Source organism: Rosa rugosa, chromosome 2 (genome assembly GCF_958449725.1).
Source record: "Rosa rugosa chromosome 2, drRosRugo1.1, whole genome shotgun sequence".
NCBI classification, from domain to species: Eukaryota; Viridiplantae; Streptophyta; class Magnoliopsida; order Rosales; family Rosaceae; genus Rosa; species Rosa rugosa.
This window is the reverse complement of record NC_084821.1, coordinates 17295691-17312704: the sequence shown is the minus strand read 5'-3', so window position 1 is coordinate 17312704 and position 17014 is coordinate 17295691. Positions and strand designations below refer to the sequence as shown.

At 37.9% G+C, this 17014-nt stretch overlaps 2 protein-coding genes and 1 long non-coding RNA gene across 3 annotated transcripts; all 3 read left to right on the top strand.

Moving 5' to 3' along the window:
- Positions 1 to 1951: 1951 nt before the first annotated feature.
- Positions 1952 to 3542, top strand: LOC133730456 (endoplasmic reticulum oxidoreductin-1-like). The gene is made up of 4 exons (XM_062158041.1): positions 1952 to 2206; positions 2292 to 2358; positions 2888 to 3146; positions 3520 to 3542. Exons 1-4 carry the CDS (start codon positions 2175 to 2177, stop codon positions 3540 to 3542), a joined length of 381 nt encoding a protein of 126 aa, XP_062014025.1. The 5' UTR covers positions 1952 to 2174.
- Positions 3543 to 3546: 4 nt separating this feature from the next.
- LOC133731573 (uncharacterized) lies at positions 3547 to 4056 on the top strand. The gene is made up of 2 exons (XR_009856719.1): positions 3547 to 3660; positions 3896 to 4056. It is a non-coding gene; the product is annotated as an uncharacterized LOC133731573 (long non-coding RNA).
- Positions 4057 to 7996: 3940 nt separating this feature from the next.
- LOC133727941 (laccase-17-like) lies at positions 7997 to 10936 on the top strand. The gene is made up of 6 exons (XM_062155358.1): positions 7997 to 8178; positions 8263 to 8414; positions 8661 to 8905; positions 9024 to 9152; positions 9346 to 10323; positions 10566 to 10936. Exons 1-6 carry the CDS (start codon positions 8059 to 8061, stop codon positions 10694 to 10696), a joined length of 1755 nt encoding a protein of 584 aa, XP_062011342.1. The 5' UTR covers positions 7997 to 8058; the 3' UTR covers positions 10697 to 10936.
- Positions 10937 to 17014: the final 6078 nt, after the last annotated feature.

Sequence of the window (17014 nt, the reverse complement as noted above, 5' to 3'; positions counted from 1 at the left end):
TCTTCTCCTGTCCATAGCTTTGTGAGTGAGATCCAGGCTGCTTGTTTAGTGGATCCGGAGGCGAGAGACATTATTCAACAGGTCACTCAAAATGTTAATGCTCTCCCCCATTATTCGATCACCAACTCGCAGCTAATGTACAAGGGTAAGATCTTTGTTCCCACACATGACAACTGGAGGGATAAGATCCTAGCTGAATTGCATAATTGTTTGAATGGAGGGCATGCTGGCCGGCAGAGAACGTTCAAAAGGATTACTAGGTCCTTTGCTTGGCCGGGACTGCATAAGGATGTCAAGACCTTTGTGGCTAGCTGCCATATATGTCAACAAAATCACTATGAAACCATCAATCCCCCAGGTCTATTACAACCCAATGTGATCCCTGAGCAGGCTTGGACAAATATTTCTATGGATTTCATTGAGGGTTTACCAAGCTCTGCAGGCAAGACAGTGATTATGGTGGTTATCGACAGGTTCACTAAGTATGCGCACTTCATTGCATTAAACCATCCTTATACAGCTGCCATCGTAGTTCAACACTTCATCACTGGAGTTTTCAAATTACATGGAATGCCAAAATCAATTATATCCGACCGAGATCCAGTGTTCTTAAGTACTTTCTGGGAGGCATTCTTTCAAGCTCAAGGTACCAGTCTCAATAAGAGTTCAGCCTATCATCCACAAACAGATGGACAGACGGAAAACCTCAATCGAACTTTGGAGCAGTACTTGCGATGTGTAGTTGGTGAGAAACCTCATTCATGGGTGACTGCACTACCTTGGGCTGAATATTGGTACAATACTGCTCACCACTCGGCCATTGGCATGACTCCCTTCCAAGTGTTGTATGGCTATGAACCTCCTACCATCACACTCTATTCTCCAGGGTCAACCGCGGTAGAAGCAGTGGATCAGCAATTGCAAACAAGAGATGAACTGCTGGCTGTGCTCAAGAGAAATTTGCAAGTGGCTCAGGCTCGGATGAAACAGTTCTACGATAAGAAACATACTGAACGGGTTTTTGCAGAAGGAGATTGGGTATATCTCAAGTTACAACCCTATAGACAACAATCGGTGGAGAGAAGGTCTGTCCCTAAACTAGCTCCTCGTTACTATGGACCCTATCAGGTCGAAAAACGGATTGGATCAGTTGCATACAAGTTGAAGCTGCCACATTCTGCTCGAATACACCCGGTGTTCCATGTGTCTCTGTTAAAAAAGAAAATTGGTGATGCAGCTGTGGTTTCCGCTCACCTGCCCCCAAATGTGGATCCCCATAACCCCAGATGGTACCCCGCTGCAATACTTGACCGAAGAATGTTTAAAAAGGGGAATGCTCCAGTTACCAAGTGGCTCATCCAGTGGTTAGGGTCATCAGTTGAGGAGGCAACGTGGGAGGAGGCTGATGAGCTACTACAGCGTTTTCCAGATTTCCAAGCTTGAGGACAAGCTTCATCTCCAGGGGAATGGATTGTTATGAGAATAGAACGTTGATCGTGCATGCGAAGCGCACGTGTCCCTTAATTAAGATAATTCTGGTTAATTAGTTAATAAGGGTTAATTGGTGGTTAGTTGAGTTGTTAGGTGTTGCGTCCTTCATGGCCAACACGTGTCGTTATCCATATGAGCAGTTGGGTATATAACCCCCAATTCTGTAAACTCTTGGCATCGACGAATATATCAGTTAATTTGCATTCCTTTCTTTAATTTCTCTCTCAATTCCTCCTCTCCAATTTACCATAGTTAGGGTTTCGACCTTAACATTTCACTGCGAATTCCCCTTTCACTCTGGTTTGCTAAATGAGAAGCCTCCAATCTCTCTCCCCCCCCCCCCCCCATCCTTTATCACGACTATTCTCTATGCATCCAATTTCACAACGAAAAAAGAAAACCCTAGATTTTTGGGGAAAATCAGAATGAATGTCAAGGACATCTTGGGTTTGCTCAAAACCATGCATCCCTTGTAGCGGGAGAAGAAATCGCGGCCTCGCAAGGAGTCTCAGTGCAAAGTAAGGTTCTAAAAATCGGCCTAGGCGGCTGAGTTCCGTTCGGATTTTGGCGTAGTCGATGGAGCTAGGCAGTGGGCTGAAAATCGGCCGCCTAGTCGGGCTAGGCGGAGCCTAGGCGTTCTGGGCGGGTCTGCTGGGCGCTTTCCTTGACTGACTCACTCCCTCATGAATTTCTGGGTTGAAGATATTGGAATTTGGTAAGTTGAATTTCTGGGTTTATTTTTTTCAATCGATCTATCTGGGTTCTCACTCTATCATGGATTTCTGGGTTTTCAATTGAAGTCTCGAGCTTTTGGTCAACTGGTCTTGCTCTTGGACTCTTGGTTCGATTCAAAAATCTTCAAGCTTGGTAAGTTGTTCGCTGCCTTTCTCAGTTTCTCTTGGTTCGAATAATGAATGTACGAGTTTTACTATGATCAAATTGTATTATTGAGCTGTTGACAGGTTGGATAGTTGGCTGTTTGAATGTTTTCCAGTTTTGGAATTTGAAGTTAGCTTACTGCCTTGCTCTGTATCTGACTTATCTGTTTGAACTTTTGATGATTTTGCATCTGTTTTGGATGGGAATTGAATATTTGTTTGCATATTGGATGCTAAATCTGTGTTTAGTAGTAAGTAGGAGAAAAATGGGGATGACCCAGTTTCGTAGTTCTGGCAATTTAGCATCAAAGATTGCAAAGATTCCTTTTTGGTCAACTAGGGGTCTTATGTTGTCGACTAGTTTAGAGGATGTGTATGGTGGTGATTGTGTTCTGGACTTGTTTGTTGATTGGACTTTGCTTACTGCCTTGCTATAAGCCTATAATGCTATGTTTCTGATTGTCAGTATCTGTGTTTACATTATGGGAGCTTATGTACGTACTTGGTTCATTTGATAGGCCAAGCTGTGGTGTGACTGTCCTTTCTGGACTGAAGATGGTATGTGCCTCTTGCGTGACTGCAGCGTCTACGAATGCCCGGAAAATGAATTTTCGGAACCTTTCAAGAGGCCCTTTCACCGTGGCCTTCCATCCGACAGTTTGGTTTGTCAAGATGACAAGCTGCAGGGGTGTGTTGACCGCACTCTAGACAGTAGGGCTTTTAGAGGCTGGATTGAGACAGATAACCCTTGGACAAATGATGACGAGACTGATAATGGTAATTTACTGAATATTATCTTTTATCTTATGCTTTGTAGTATTAACTGTGGTTTTAGTCCTTAGTAAAGATTTTATTGATTAGCTGAAGTAATTTTAGATGCGAAAGTCATTATTTATAATTTTGTGTGGAATGCATATGCTATATATATTATGAGAGACATCAGAAACCAATGAAGACAATAGGCTTGCATTTTAAATGACAGAGCTAAATTTTTTCGGATCTTACCATTTATTGAATGTAGGTCATGGTTTATGGTACATGTAGCAAACAAATTCTGAATGTAAAACTGCCTCAATGGTTCTGTGTTCGTTTCTCTCAATGAAAAATTTCTTGTTGGAGTAAATAACTGATTTTTAATCATGTTGTTCAGAGATTGACTCTGTTAACTTCTGATCTGCAGATGAGATAACATATGTGAACCTTCTACTGAACCCTGAACGTTACACTGGCTATGCTGGTCCATCAGCAAGAAGGATATGGGATGCTGTTTATTCTGAAAATTGCCCAAAATGTGAGTCGAAACTTTTGGTAGATCTACTTGGTTGATCTAAATTTACACTCAAATGTACACTTTTCCAAATTTCACTCTAAATTTCACTTAAATGTACACTTCTCCACACTAGGATCTATGCTTTCAGAAAGTAATTAATCAGAGGATTTCAATATCAATTTGCCTGAACTTTCATATCAGTAAGTGTAGTCCCAAGTCTCATGCTCATCCTCCCTCTCTTCACTTATCTATGTAGATAGAAAACGGACACATATCTGGAGGAAGATCCCTGCAAAGCTTTTCTTGAAGTAGAGGAAGAAAAGTACCTTGTATTATCTTGTAAACTCTTGTATAAGAGCTTCATTTCTTTTGTAACATTCATGAGAAAAATCAAAATGTAACATTCCCTTTTCAATATGTTTAATTCCTTTTTGTACAGCTTTTATTAAAAAAAAAAAAAATCTGGCATTGCATATTTGCATGCCAGTTTTTTATTTATTCATAAATAAAATTTTGCGACGGCAATTTCACCGTCGCAAAGCTTTGGTAGCCGTCGGTGGCGTCGCTATAGATATTTGTGACGGCATTTTTCAGTCGCAAAATGCTTGCGACGGCAACGTCTTGCCGTCGCTAATAAGCTTGCGACGGTGCATTAGCCGTCGCTAATATCAATGGCGACGCCCCCAACGACATCGGCGCAATTGCCGTCGCCATTGGTCTTTCGCGACGGCAATTTCACTTTCCGCGACGGCACAGCGCCGTGGCAATTTGAATTTTTTTTTGTAGTGCTAACTCGTTTAATGAAATGTAATCTCCATGTTTTTTTCTTTTCTCTTTTCTTTAAATCCCCACATTACTCAACCCACGTATTATGATAGTAAAATTTAATTCCGTAATCTTCACGATATTAATTAGACCAGCTAATCAACAGACCACATACAGTTCAAATATATTTATATTTTTGGTTGAATGCAATACGTATCACCAAATCAGAAACAAAAAATACTAGAAATTTCTGAATTAATAGATGATCATCTTCATTGCTTTTGGGCTCCCAAATTAACTGATTTTTTATTTTCAAAAAAAAAAATGAACTAATTTTTCTTTGAGACCACAAGGAGTTATGAGCTGATTAACATATAACAGTATATAGACCTGTAAATGGACCGGATTTTGATCCAGACCCGCTCCAGATCCTTAGCTATTGGACGGGTTTGGATCGAAAATTTTGATCCGTTGATCAGTTAATGATCCGAATCCGTTAACCCGTCTATTTAACGGATCAAATATGGATTTAGGTCGATCCGATCCGTTAATGATCCGGCATTTTTTGTAATAATAAAATATTATTTTTTATTAATATATTATTATTTTTAAAAAAATATAAAATATGAAGAATTTCTAATACAATTTTTTTGCAGAAATCTAAGGGACAGTCTATCACCCAAGATTCCAAGAAGCATTAAGAATTTTGATACTATTATTCTACTTTTGGTGATACTTTTCATGTTATTTTAATATTTTATTAATATCATGATATAAATTTAATATTACTATTTAAAATTTTAAAATATTTAAAATTATAAACGGGTTCGGATTAGCGGATTGGGTATCTGTTAATCAGGCGGATACGGATTCAGATCGAGCTATCAATGATCCGCCAGGTTAACGGAGCGGGTTTGGATCAATTTTTTTTTAAGTAAACGAATTTGGATTTAGGTCGATCCGATCCAAATCCAGTCCATTTACAGGTCTAACAATATAGCACAACTAAGCATGAGTATTCTTCCACAAAATATATACATAGGGAGTATGTAGCCCACTACCATTTGGTCTAGTGGCATAAGCCTCCCTTTTGTAAGTGGGAGGTTGTGAGTTCAACTCACAAGAGACTAATTGTTGATATGATAAAAAAAAAATATATAGGGTCCTATACTTTCTCCTTTTACTGATTATATGTTGGTTAAAAAAAAAAAAAAAATTAAAGATGTATGCTTTATGAGATTTGAAAGAGATCGTTATATATGACACTCAACCTAGATACATCACACCTAGAGAAAATGTTACCGAGTGTTGATAACATTTGTGAGTGCTAACGTCAATGGCATTTACAAATGTTACTACTTGTAACGGCCTATTCTGGTTTGTGTTGATTATACTATTTTGCCCGGAGGGCTTGATTCAAAAAAATAAAAAATAAAAAAAAAATAATATCATCCGACCAGAATGAGCGAAGCAATTTGATGATTAGCAAAAAACAAAGAACACGCTCGCACGCACCCAGTGGCGTAGCCAAAAATCTCACTTATGAGGGTCAAACTTTATTAACTAACAAATTAAACTCATTTTCAGTCATCCTCTAGAAATGACAAAAGATTTATTAAAAATAAATAAATAATATATTAGTATAAGAAAATTTAAGTGTAATATTTCCCATATTAATGCGGAAATTGAAAGACCCTTAAATCATGTTGAATAAATTTTGGGATTTGAGATGAACGATAAATATAGAAAAAATTATGTGTTACTTCGATTTAGCATATTAACAAAGAATCGTAAATATTCACATATGGGCATATATCGATCAATAAGGTAAGAAAACCTTGAAAAGATTCGTATTAATTGGATATATGTAGTGTATAAGTATTGTAAAATATTATTTCATTCCATTAAAGTTCAAGGATAATTAAGACTAATTAAGATTAATTAAGAATTTTTCAAAAATTGAGAAAGGGTCAATTTTATTTCATTCCATTAAGATTCATAGATGATTAAGACTAATTAAAGATTTTCTAAAAATTGAGAAGGGTCAATTGACCCTTCTCGCCCTAGGCTAGCTACGCCCTTGCACGCACCGTAAACCCAGAGTCCGGCTTCTGTGCAATTGTGCTCGTCCGGCGGCGCACGACGTCGGGGCGGGCCACCGGCTTTTCCCTCGTTTCGTGGTCTACTGCCGGACCGGTGGTTTTCATCATGGGGCTCGGGGATGTTTGCTGCTACTTGAAGTCTGGCAGGATGGGCTTTGACAGTGAGTCTGGTGCAACACCCCTGAAGCAAGGTAGTTAGGTTGTTTTGATTCTGGGGATGTTAATGGCAAATTGAGAGGGACTGGATTTCGATCCGCTTCATTTCCTAGTGGCGACGCCGGCGTCTGGTTGCAACATCAATCTGGAATCTGGGTGGACTCAAATCGATTTGGTTTCGAGTTTTCTTGGATATCAGCATGTGGGGCCATGGGTGGTCGGAGTTGCTTTGTTGGAGGCATCTGGGATCGAAAAAGACGTGGTCACGGTGGCGCCAGTGCGGCATCGATGTGGTCATGGTTGTCACCACCATGTGAAAGAGATGAAGCATTGGGCTGGGTTTGGGCCATTTTTGCTAGGGTTTGAGTGGGACTACTCTTTAGGCTGCCGTCAATTGGGCCTGAGTGAATTGGGTCTGGGGTGAGCTGTAGGCCTACCATTTGGGCTCCTATTTAGTTAGTTTTTTTCTTTCTAAATAATTTTCTTTTTTTAGGAAGCTATGCAATCTTGTGTTAGTATGATGCCTATTTACTGTATCTGTTTTTCATAGTTTATAGGCTTTGTTGAATAAGTGAGCATGAGTGCCGTCAAATGATCGGACCTAATCTATGTATTGCTGTGGTTTACCACAAACTCTTTATCTACCCATAGATAATAGATGGAGGATATGTAATGGTCTTTTCTGGCCTGAGTATTAATATATCAACATGATATTATTTCAAAACTAATATCATCCGAGGAGCAATGAATATTTCGACAATTTTTTGGTCAATGAGCTAGTGATTAACCTAAATAATAATAACAACAAAATGCCACGCGAAATTGGTGCAAAGGGATAAGATCTTATTATCTATGGTTTCCACCTAAAGAAGGGTGAATGGTCTCTTTTCTGTGCTACGTAGCTGCATATTTCATACCTACGTTTCCCTTTTAAATCCCAGATGGTGCTAAGCATGGAAGTAGCTATAGCTTGGTCAACATCAGGTCTACTCATGCATGAAAGCACATAAAATCTTAACAGAGAAAATATTCAAATATTTGACTTGAAAAGAAAGGAGGCTAGCTAGCAAGTGCTAGGTGAAGAAATTAAATTTGATTGTCTTTCACATTACTCTAAATAGTTGTTCTATCTAACAACTAGAACTTAGATATAGAGCCATGTATATCTGAAGCTTAGCTAGCTTCTGGTTTCTCCTACGTACTCTTTAAACCATGTCGATATCGTTTTCTGTCAATTACCTAAACAACGAAACAGACCCTTTCCTCATCACCCCTAGCCTGTATATATATATACGCAATCCACAAGCTTTGATCAACACAAACTGAAAGAAAAGAGCAACGTACTTCAATTTCCACAGAGAGAGAGAGAGAGAGAGAGAGAGAGAGAGAGAGTAAAATGGGTGTCTCTATTTTTTCATTGCAAGCGTTTTTCAAGCTCTTTCTCTTCTCTTTCATAACTTTGTGTCTCAGTTCTGAGCTTGCAGTTGCAAGCATTACCAGGCACTACAAGTTTGAAGTATGTGTTCTATTCTTTAATTTGTTTTTGAATTTTTTTTTCTTGCCTTTCCTTAGCTAACATCGTTATTGTTGATTTTCAAAGATCAAACTGCAAAATATCACAAGGTTGTGCCATACAAAGAGCGTTGTAACAGTTAATGGGCAGTTTCCCGGACCTCGGATTGTAGCAAGGGAGGGCGATAATCTCCTTATTAAAGTGGTTAATCATGTCCACAACAACATCTCCATCCATTGGTAAATATATGAAGGCGTTCTCTACTTCAATTTTAAAACCTTATATGTGCGTCATATTTATTGATTACATTCCTCATCATATCTTTTACGAAAATGAGACTCATCTGCAGAGACAGTAATTTAAACTTGTAAAAGATATGACTAAATGGTGATTGGTAACTATATATATTTTACAAATAATTTAATTATGACGTTAAGTTCATGACTTAAATTGAAAGTGTGTTGGATTGACTTGTTTCAAATTAGGCATGGGATTCGACAACTTCGATCCGGGTGGGCCGATGGGCCAGCATATGTGACCCAATGCCCTATACAAACAGGTAACAGTTATGTGTACAACTACACGATTGTAGGACAAAGAGGCACCCTCTGGTGGCATGCTCATATTTCATGGCTCAGATCAACTGTCTACGGTCCTCTAATCATTCTTCCAAAGCGTGGTGTTCCTTACCCATTTATCAAGCCCTACAAGGAAGTACCCATCGTCTTTGGTATGTAATTGGGTATAAAAATTTAAATAAAGGGACGAGAAATGAACTATTTACCTGTCAAAAAATCATTAGTTATTTAATTACTAACAAATATTACCTGCAATGCTTCAATTTACAGGAGAGTGGTGGAATGCAGATCCTGAAGCAGTCATAAATCAGGCACTACAAACTGGTGGAGGCCCAAATGTCTCCGACGCCTATACCATTAATGGACTGCCAGGACCATTGTATAACTGTTCTGCCAAAGGTATAAAAATTGGTCATCTCAAAATTTGTTTCTATGTTTTATGGAAAGGCTCGTCATATTCATATCATGTGTCTTTATATTCATATCGAAGTGAAACTATATGATATCGATCATTTGTTGCATAAAATTCGGTAAAAAAATTTAGCGGTCATAAAAATATATTGTACTTTAGATTAATGGGTTCTTTTTGCAGATACTTTCAAGCTGAAGGTTCAAGCTGGGAAAACATACCTTCTTCGCCTAATCAACGCAGCACTAAATGACGAGCTCTTCTTCAGCATTGCAAATCATACCCTCAAAGTGGTCGAAACAGACGCCGTTTATGTCAAGCCCTTCGACACCAACACCATTCTCATTGCCCCGGGACAAACCACAAACGTTCTTCTGAAAACCAAACCCAACTTCCCAAATGCTACATTTCTCATGACCGCAAGGCCATACGTGACTGGTCTAGGCACCTTCGACAACTCCACTCTTGCTGGCATTCTAGAGTACGAAACGACCGCATTTCACTCAAACCTCCCACTAAACAAACTTCCACTCCACAAACCAACTCTCCCAGTTCTAAATGACACATCGTTTGCAACAAAGTTCGCCAGCAAACTCCGCAGCTTAAACACTCCACAGTTCCCAGCTAACGTCCCCCAAAAAGTTGACAAGCGTTTCTTCTTCACAATTGGACTTGGAACCAGCCCATGTAGCCACCAGCAGCACAACAACCAAACTTGCCAAGGACCCAATGGAACTATGTTTGCTGCTTCAATCAACAACGTTTCTTTTACTATGCCAAACACTGCCTTACTCCAATCCCACTTCTCTGGCCAATCAAAGGGGGTCTATTCCCCTGACTTTCCGATCAGTCCTTTAACTCCATTTAATTACACGGGAGCCCAGCTGAACAATACTAATGTGGGCAATGGTACAAAGCTAATGGTGCTTCCGTTTAATACTAGTGTGGAGTTGGTGTTGCAGGACACTAGTATTCTTGGTGCTGAAAGTCATCCTCTTCATCTTCATGGGTTCAATTTCTTTGTTGTTGGTCAAGGGTTTGGGAACTTCGACCAAAACAAAGACCCTAAGAAGTTCAATCTGCTTGACCCTGTTGAAAGAAACACCGTAGGTGTTCCCTCCGGCGGGTGGGTTGCAATTCGTTTCCTAGCAGACAACCCTGGTGAGTTAAACTAGATAATCTAATATGTTTATTTTTCAGTTTGTCAATCTAAACCATTGATTAAGTGGATTCTTATTTTAATATGCGGTCAAAAATTGACGGTGATGTTACGATGACGTGTATTGTCATAAGAATATAACATGAGATCTTACGCTGATCTTATTAAGAAGATAGCATCGCTTCATATGCTCTTATATATTTACTGTTGCTGATTAATGTAATTTTTCTCCATTAATGATTAGGTGTATGGTTCATGCATTGTCACTTGGAGATCCATACTAGCTGGGGCTTGAAGATGGCATGGGTAGTGCTAGATGGAAAATTTCCCAACCAGAAGTTGCTTCCTCCACCGTCAGATCTTCCCACATGTTGATTGATGTTTAACTCCTCGAGTTGCTTCTTGAATTTTGGGACGAGGACTTGCTGACTTTATAACCCATTTTTCCATTTTCTTTTGTTAATTCCATTTTAATTGCTCTGTTCTATTTTGGCCCATTCAGTTTGAATATTTCTTGTATTTATCAATGTGGAGGTTTTTGTAGATTTGAATTTATACATGTTGAATTGAGGAAATAAAAAGGGCCAGACAACTGTAACCTTGTAAGATTTACAAATATCTATACTGGAAGTATAATTAATTCTCTTGCGTATCTGATAGACAATTTCGGTACTGATGTTGTCCTAATCTACCTAGATGCTAATTCATATGAATGGGGCTCAAGTCACTCATGTGCTACTCTAGATAACATGCTTGACATGATGATCTAAACATGAAATCATAGCAATAAAATCCTAGCATGCTTACTACATTTGCAACCATAACAAACGAAACTAGAATTTATCAATGAGTAATAAATGAATTAACAAACATTCAATATCCAAGAAACTATAAAATTAACGCCAAAATCTTAGTTTACACATGTCTAGGGCTTAGGTAGCCCCTAACTATAAAAAACTATTAGCAATACATAAAAGAAATTAAATAAAACATGAAAAGAGAGAGAGGAGAGGATGGCGGCAATGGACTGATGTTGTGCGTCCAAAGATGTCTACCTTGATGCCCTAGACTCCTTTTTATATGGTTATAGCGTCAAGACTCCTTCTCTTCCAAGAATTAAGGAATTTGATCTCTAATTAAAGAAGGACTTTTAATTCTTCTTCCCTTATAGCTCTAGGAGACAATCTTTCCTTCTTTGAACTCAGATTCACGCGCAGCCTGACCTCCTTGTACTAAATAGGTCATAACTTCTTCTAGAAAAATGATATTCACAAACGGTAAAAAGATTTGGAAACTAGACATCTGATGCTTTCCATCAATATAAAGATCATTATATGTATCATCCTGAGCTACTCTTAGTACTATGTCGAAGTTGACTAATCTGCACAGGAAGATTTGCTGATTTTGGCTTTCAATCCCTGTTTTGCTTCTTTTCTTCTTCTTTGCTCTAAAATAGCTATAAAACATATAAAAATAGTAAATAAAAAGAAAATATCAAGAACTAACAATGAAAATATAAAGGAATTTGATATAAATGATGTACAATTACGCTTCTATCATAGAGTCCGACTCGGAAGCCTACTTAAAAAAAACGATCAATGGATGCCCGGGATACCTCGGCCGCCCATTGAGAAAACTTGCACCCGCTCTTGAAGGAAGCGGTTGGAAACCGCCGCCAACCACCTTAGAGGAACACAGCCCCCTCCGTAAACCTCGTCAGAGTCTTATGAAGCTGCAGCCGTATCCCGAGATCTAGACAACTCTGAACAGATCCACCATCGTGATCAATCATGCCTTCGTTACCGATTGCAGCTCTTGCTGCCCTCGCCCATCGCTGCACCGTCACCTAGCCACCCTCACGCTGGAGCCTCGCCGATGCTTGGTCTAGGGAACCTGCGTTCACCGCCGCCAACGTGGAAAACCCTAGGTTTTGCTCTACGAGGTCGCTCCGAAGACTTCAGAGGCCTCCGCTGCTGTGATTTTAACCTATATATATTATATTAATTAAACATACTTATGTAATACTTACTAGTTACTACTCAACATTGAAAGTATTTAATATACTAATACACTAAATACTTCAATTGGATCCCGTCCATTAATAGACAAGGGTTCTACTGTTCTAGTGCTCACTTGCAAGTCTATGATCAGTAAAATATAATGTAGTATTGGTAATTTAGACATAAATATGTATATATTATAGGGAATTTGAGCTAATTTTTTGTGTATATTGTCGTAGGTTTTTTTTTCATTTTTTTTTTCGCTACACCTATTTTCTTCATTCATGTATAAAAACTATAGTTCTCCTAAAGAGAATATTTGCTTGACTTCATATATTGAGAAAGACGCTTTTACTAGTATAAATGATGAGACTAATATGAAATGATTTCAAAATATAAAATCTCGTCAATGATATTTATTTATGTAACAGATATAAACTTTGTTTAGAAATTTTTTTATGTTTTGATATTATTATTATTATTATTATTAGTGGTTTTTTGTGCCCCAGTACGTTCAAAATCTTGGTTTCGCCACTTCATGTGTGTTAGACATTATCATTAACTAATCTCAATGCATGTTAGTCTAGAAAATGACGAAATTTAGGCCTTTGATTTATTCCCAGGGGCTGGTTTGATGTTGAAAGGTAGGAAGGCCACTTCACCCATGAAGTTTCGTAACACTTCCAGTACCTCAACACGTTAAATTCAACAATTTTTTTTTTTTTTTTTTTGTATTTTCGATGATGAGCATTTTGGTAGGAAATATTGCATATATTTTCCGATGAGAAAAAAGGTCTTTTCGGAAAATGACCTATTATTTTCGGACGACATCAAGCGTGGTTGGAAAAGTAATTAGCGGGAAGTCTTCCTGCCAAATAATAATTATTTCCGACCAAAATCTGTACGTGTTCCGAGAGAGTGGTGGCTATCGGAAATAATGGCCATCAAAAAAATGTATTTCCAACAGACAATTTTTTTTTGTCGGAAACAATGCTATTTTTGACCAAAAGTACTTGCTGTGGGGAAAACGTGGTCGGAAAAGACCATTATTGTTTGATAGGAGCATAATTATGCGATATTAATAACGTTAATCTCTATACTTTCTTTGTTAGTTTAGTGTATTTTCTCGTTATTTACGTTGTTTATTTGTTTTATAGGTATCTTTGAGCAAAGAAGAAGAAAATAAGTAAAAGAGGGATTGAAAGGCCAAATCAGGAAATCTGCCTGTGCAGATCAGTCAACTTCGACAGATCACTACGACCAGGTCACAACGAACCAGATGTGGATCTTTATATTTATGGAAAGCCTCGGATGTCTAGTTTTCAGATATTTTTACGGCTCGTCAATATCATTTTTCTAGAGGACGTTATGGCCGATTTAGTACAAGAAGGTCAGGCAGCGCGTGAATCTGAGGTTGGACGAGAATTAATTCTTTTAGGTTTTGGATTTCCTACACAACAAGAAAGATGAAGGCAACCTCAAAGCATATAAAAGGAGATCAATCTGCAGCAACTCTCTCTCTCTCTCTCTCTCTCTCTCTCTCTCTCTTCCTCCCCTTCTTTAGTTAGTTTTGTTTCTTTTATGTTTAGCTAGTTTTTATTAGTTAGGGGGCTGCTTGAAGCCCCTAGACATGAACTACAAGATGATTTGACTTTTGATTTTATTTTCTTTTAATTCAAGATGAGACTTTAGTTTACTACTTTCCCATTGATGAATTCTTGCTTGTATGCTTTGAGTTCACGCTTAGTATGCATGTTAGGATTCTACCGCTTTGATTGTTTGATGCCTGCGTCAATAGTTGGACTCCTCAAACCTTCTAGAGAAGCAATTGTTAGTTTTCACTATCAAGTAGACTAAGTTCTAGGTTTAGCAAGGCGCTAAGTTTATTGCGATGCCTAGTGATGTCTCAAACTCTTTCAGACCTTAATGATCTCTGCATGTTAAATCTAATAAGCGTACCTTTAGGTTGCATTGTTAGGGAATAGTCTAGGTGTAGAGCTGTCACACCCCGAATTTTGAATAAATAAATTCAAATCCAAAACGCGATAACTTAACAATCACAAGAAAAACACATAAAATTTTTCATTTAAATTAAGCAACAAAACAAACTGAGCTCACAATGTCAATACCGACTCGTTCTTTAGAGACGGCACATATTACATTACAGATAGTTTACAAATGAAACTGAATGACAATTCAATAAGTAAACACACCCACCACAACTCACTACACAGCGGAAGACTTAAAACTAAGAGTACCATTCCACGTCCACGCTATCGAACGTACACCTCAGCTTTGATGACGATTAATCGATATTCTAACCTGCACAATAAACCCTACACCATGGAATAGTGCACCGGGTTGAAACAACAAACCCGGTAAACTTTTTATGCTCGTATGAGTAAACTCAATTAAAATGACTCACGTCACTCATGCTTATAATTTCTCAACTCATGAGATAAATTCAAGCAACAACATTTAACTCCACAAAACACAACCAAACATCAAGTTCATATCATATCATATCATATCATGCTCACGTAAGTTAACTCATATCAAAATCAACATGCTCTGACTCTCGACTCATGCATCCAATTTCACAATACTTCAACTAAACAATTAAACTCAATTATGTTTTAAACATTTTAAAACACAACGAACTACAAAATCAACCTTCATTTGTCTAAACAAAAGTAGTTGTCACCTTAGTGACGTTTCAAATCATTTTCCATCTCAACGACAAATCTACGAAAATCACACTCACTTCCCCTCAACATAAAACATTTGTGAAAACGATGACCTCACAACTCATTACAAATCTCAAACCATAACCGCACTTACAATTGAATTAAGTAAAATCAGTAATCCCTGCATAGAAACTTAGTTCAGGAGATCACATTAAAACAAACAATAGAAATCATATAAATCCCTGCATAGAGTTTAGTTCAGGAATTTACATTAAAACGAACAATTCAAAAAGCGGTAATCCCTGCATATAATTTAGTTCAGGAATTCACCAACAGTATACAACCCAAAACCATAGTAATCCCTGCATATCGTTTAGTTCAGGAAATTACATTTAAAATCAACCAATTAGAATGAAACGGAAATCGATACAGAAGTCAAACAACTCGCATTAAAGTTGATGATCACCCATCAACACCACCACATTAATAGAATCTCATTCTCACGTATAAACCAAAGAAAGAACACCAGCAAGGTTCTCCGAAAACTACGTACTCATGATGCAGTAACATCGTTACCACCAGGCACGGACCTAAGGGTGTCCTCAAGATTTTGGGGAGAAAAAAATTAATATATGTATACTAAGTCAGTAAGTCATAGCACCCTTTAAAAAAAAAAAAGTCAACATATATAATTAATGTATGTACCAACTAGCAGACAAGTCTCTCATTTTCTCCCTTTCTCTATCCTCTCTGTCCTCTCGTCCTCACCTCCTTTTCTCCCTTTCTCTGTTCTGCGTTTCTCAAGCTCAGAGCCTCAGACTTTCACCTCTCTCTACCAAGTCACTCTTATCTCCTCTCCTTAATAATCTGCTCTCATGAGTCTCATCTCTCAACCTTATTCAGGTATTACACTTTAACTTCTCTTCTATAATGAAATTTTTTGACGAAATTAGAATGTAATTTAGGTTAGAATTTGGGTATTTCTAGATTTCTTGATGTAAGCAATCAAATCTATTGATTTGTAGAAAAAGATATTGAATTTGTATTATTAATACCCAAATACCCAATTGCTCATGATAGTGGCAATTTCTTTATTGTGTTGATTGTTTGAGAGTTGAGTTGATTATACTTTTGATTGGGTGTTTTTTAGCTTTTGAGTAAGTTAAATTTGTTTTCCCTTGTGGTGGGGAGGGATGTGGTGGCCTGGTGGGGTGCCCGGGTGTGGTCCTTGTATATTTGAGTAGATTCAATGAGCAAACAAGAGAACTCTTGATTCTTAGTTCTGCATTGGATCCTCGATTTGATTTTCAATCATTTGACATTGACAACATATGTTGTTTGGCTGAGAAATTTTATCCTCATGATGTGCCTGATTTGAATGATCTAAGAGACCAGTTGGAGCATTTTGAGTATCAATTCTCTGAACTTTCAGAATTTCAAGATTTATGCACCCTTTCTGAGTTATGTCAAGAATTTGTTAACACAAGGACACCATTCTTGTTGGTTGAGAGACTAGTCCGTCTAGTGATGACTCTTCCTGTTTCCACGGCTACAACAGAGAGAGCATTTTCATCCATGAAGCTCATTAAGAACCGACTTCGAAGCAAGATGAGTGATGATTTTCTTGCAGATTTAATGATAGTGCATATTGAGAGAGAAATTGTTGATACTATTGATTCAAATTCGGTTATAGATGAGTTTTATGCTTCAGGCAACCGAAGATCACAACTTAAGTAGTTGAATTTGTATTGACATTGAATATTTAACTTTGAATTGTTTCAATTTTCTATTGTTAGATTTGGGTGACAAAATGCATCTTGTGGATCATACTTTGACAAGTGTTATGCAATTGAGATATTCCATCAAAACAAAGTAAACTCTGTCAAATTTTTTAGAATAATTTTTCTTGCCAGCATAAGGTAAATTTAGCACACCTCAAATTTAATTCCTGGTTCCGTGCCTGGTTACCACCATGACTGTACGCATACACAGACTACGCACTCATG

Excerpts from the sequence above, each read along its gene's own strand:
- LOC133730456 (XM_062158041.1), top strand. The coding sequence starts at position 2,175 with ATGAATTTCTGGGTTGAAGATATTGGAATTTG. Across the intron at positions 2,207-2,291 it reads GTTGAAGATATTGGAATTTG|TCTCGAGCTTTTGGTCAACT; the intron begins GTAAGTTGAATT and ends TTTCAATTGAAG. Across the intron at positions 2,359-2,887 it reads TTCAAAAATCTTCAAGCTTG|GCCAAGCTGTGGTGTGACTG; the intron begins GTAAGTTGTTCG and ends TTCATTTGATAG.
- LOC133727941 (XM_062155358.1), top strand. The coding sequence starts at position 8,059 with ATGGGTGTCTCTATTTTTTCATTGCAAGCGTTTTTCAAGCTCTTTCTC. Across the intron at positions 8,415-8,660 it reads AACAACATCTCCATCCATTG|GCATGGGATTCGACAACTTC; the intron begins GTAAATATATGA and ends GTTTCAAATTAG. Across the intron at positions 10,324-10,565 it reads TTTCCTAGCAGACAACCCTG|GTGTATGGTTCATGCATTGT; the intron begins GTGAGTTAAACT and ends ATTAATGATTAG.